The 2,415-nt window shown below is 35.6% G+C and overlaps 1 protein-coding gene across 1 annotated transcript in view; it reads left to right on the top strand.

Annotated features, from left to right (window-relative positions):
• Positions 1-589: 589 nt before the first annotated feature.
• Positions 590-2,415, top strand: part of LOC111395371 (homeobox-leucine zipper protein ROC3-like) — a 5,625-nt gene continuing 3,799 nt past the window's right edge. Inside the window, exons 1-5 of the mRNA XM_023021345.1 lie at positions 590-724; positions 1,073-1,303; positions 1,390-1,556; positions 1,803-1,920; positions 2,357-2,410. Of these exons, the coding sequence (XP_022877113.1) occupies positions 1,157-1,303; positions 1,390-1,556; positions 1,803-1,920; positions 2,357-2,410 (486 nt within the window). The 5' untranslated portion in view covers positions 590-724; positions 1,073-1,156. The remainder of the gene's footprint in view (positions 725-1,072; positions 1,304-1,389; positions 1,557-1,802; positions 1,921-2,356; positions 2,411-2,415) is intronic.

Genomic DNA, 2,415 nt, shown 5'->3' with positions numbered 1-2,415 from the left:
TTATTTTTAGTTAAGACAAATATGATTTTTTCCATATTATTATTTTAAAGCATGTTTGAGTCCTTTTTTTTTTTTTGTCCAAAATGCATTTTCAAATATTATTTTGATGGAAAATGTGTGATAAAGAAAAGTTTTGAATTTACGTGTAATATATTTTATTAAAAAATATATGATTCAAAATAAGAGATCCAAAAATACATTTTGAAAATAATAAAGACTAAACATAGGTTTTAGCTCTCGTTTGATTCTCATTCTTTGGTCACAAAAATGAAAAATATGATCGTTATCCATCACATCAGACAATAATATTTGATTTTTTATCTTTTGTGTGGATCCTATAACGACTATTTTTCTTTCTCATTTTTACAAAAATGGGTACCAAACGGGGCTTTAATATTTTTTGTTTACTCTTTGGAATGTAGCTTACACGCCCCAAAAAAAGCGTCTCAACTGAAGATCAAAAGGTTTTGACTTTTATGACATAGCAGAAGTGGGTATATCCTCCAATAGAAATCCGCCACGTGAAGGAAACAGCCATACGATCAACCGTGTTTTGATCGGTTTCTTTACAACGTAGTTAAAGCTCGCATTTACCATCGAAAATTCATACAATTATAACTCTACACAGAAACAATAAGAGAGAGAATTTTGTTTGGTGAAGGTGTAATGAAAGATAAAGAAGCAAAGAGCTGAAGAAGAAGAAGAAGAACAGCACACCGACACTGTATAGTGTATTTAATATACTCGTTTTCATCTTTCTAACTTTTCGTGTTTCATCTTCTAACTCATTTATTAATTTTGTTGGGATTTTAATTTCTTCCATGGTGATTTTGGAACGCTGCAATAAAAGCTTGAATGTTTTTGTGTTCATATATAAAGTTACCTCACTTTTGACTGATCTTTCTGAACATCAGAAAAAACCTTGTATCTTCTTTTTTATTTTACTCTATGATCAGATGTTTTGATGGTATTTTGTCCCTTTTTCTTTGTTGTTTTAATTATTTTTCGTGATGAATGCTGTTATATTTCTTTCAGTTCAAATTAATGTGATGTTTGGATTTGGTTATCACAGCAAAGGGTTTTAAAAGTGAAGAGAAGATAAGCGAACCCTATTCTCAACAGTTTTCATTATTTAGCAACAATTCAAAGGGGAAAAATGTATGGAGATTGCCAAGTACTTTCATCAGTGGGAGGGAACGCTATTCCCTCTGATACTCTCTATTCTTCGTCGATCCAGAACCCCAACTTCAATTTCATGGCAAACATTAATCCTTTCAACATTTTTTCTCCCATTAATGTGGCCGTAAGTTACAAGGATCTCTCTCATCTACATAGTTGATTTCATTTACATGAAAATTAGCATTTTGAGACTATTAATTATATATGCAGAAAGAAGAAAATGTTTTAGCAAAAAGCAAAGAGGAGATGGAAAGTGGTTCCGGGAGTGAACACATGGAAGGTGTGTCTGGAAATGAGCAAGAAACCGAGGTACAGCCGCAGCCAAAGAAGAAACGTTATCACCGCCACACCGCTCGCCAGATCCAGGAAATGGAAGCGTATGGATTAAATTATCTTTCTCCTCACTATGTGTCTCTGTGTTGTTTTGTGTGTCCGAAATCCCCTTTGCAAAATAAGCTCTTCAATACCGTTGAACGGCCGGGTTGAAATGCCACTCGAAACCAGTGCTATAGCTTGTGTGTGTGCGTGTGTGTTTGTGACAGACCTTTGAAGCTTCAATTTGCAATTTTTCTCTATTTATTATATATGTACAAATAAATTAATTGTTAATTGTGATTCTGCAGGCTGTTTAAGGAATGTCCACACCCGGATGATAAACAGCGCATGAAACTAAGCCAAGATCTTGGCCTCAAGCCTCGCCAGGTCAAGTTCTGGTTCCAAAACCGCCGAACCCAAATGAAGGTAAGCACAGCAGCGTCATATTCATCTCCTTTCTCTGTCTCTCACACTCACCCACGGTTGTGTGTGTGAGAGAGAAACCCTAAAAACTTATATGGTTGAAACCAGCTCTATTCCCAATAAGGACTGTGTCTATTATAATTACCCAAGGTCAAAATGAAAGCCCTAGAACTGTATAAAAAAACGCGTACGCTAGCACTAGTAGCATCTCATTAATTTTGGGTTGCTTTCAAAGACTGTAATCCATTAAATGTACGCTGTGGGCCGGGATGCACAGTCAACCCTACCACCAGTGCTGCATGGGCATCCTAATGGGAACATGACTTTAATGCATGCCGTTTAGGGTTACAGATATATATATTAAAGACTAAGAAGCCCCTTAATATCTGTAAATCGCTAAACTGGAGCTAACGTGAGTGTTTTGTGTTAATTAATGTAGGCACAACAAGACAGGCAAGATAATGTACTACTAAGGGCAGAAAATGAGAACCTCAAGAA

Source organism: Olea europaea, chromosome 6 (genome assembly GCF_002742605.1).
Source record: "Olea europaea var. sylvestris chromosome 6, O_europaea_v1, whole genome shotgun sequence".
Taxonomy (NCBI): domain Eukaryota; kingdom Viridiplantae; phylum Streptophyta; class Magnoliopsida; order Lamiales; family Oleaceae; genus Olea; species Olea europaea.
The sequence above is the reverse complement of the archived record's forward strand: the minus strand, read 5'-3'. Positions and strand labels throughout refer to the sequence as shown.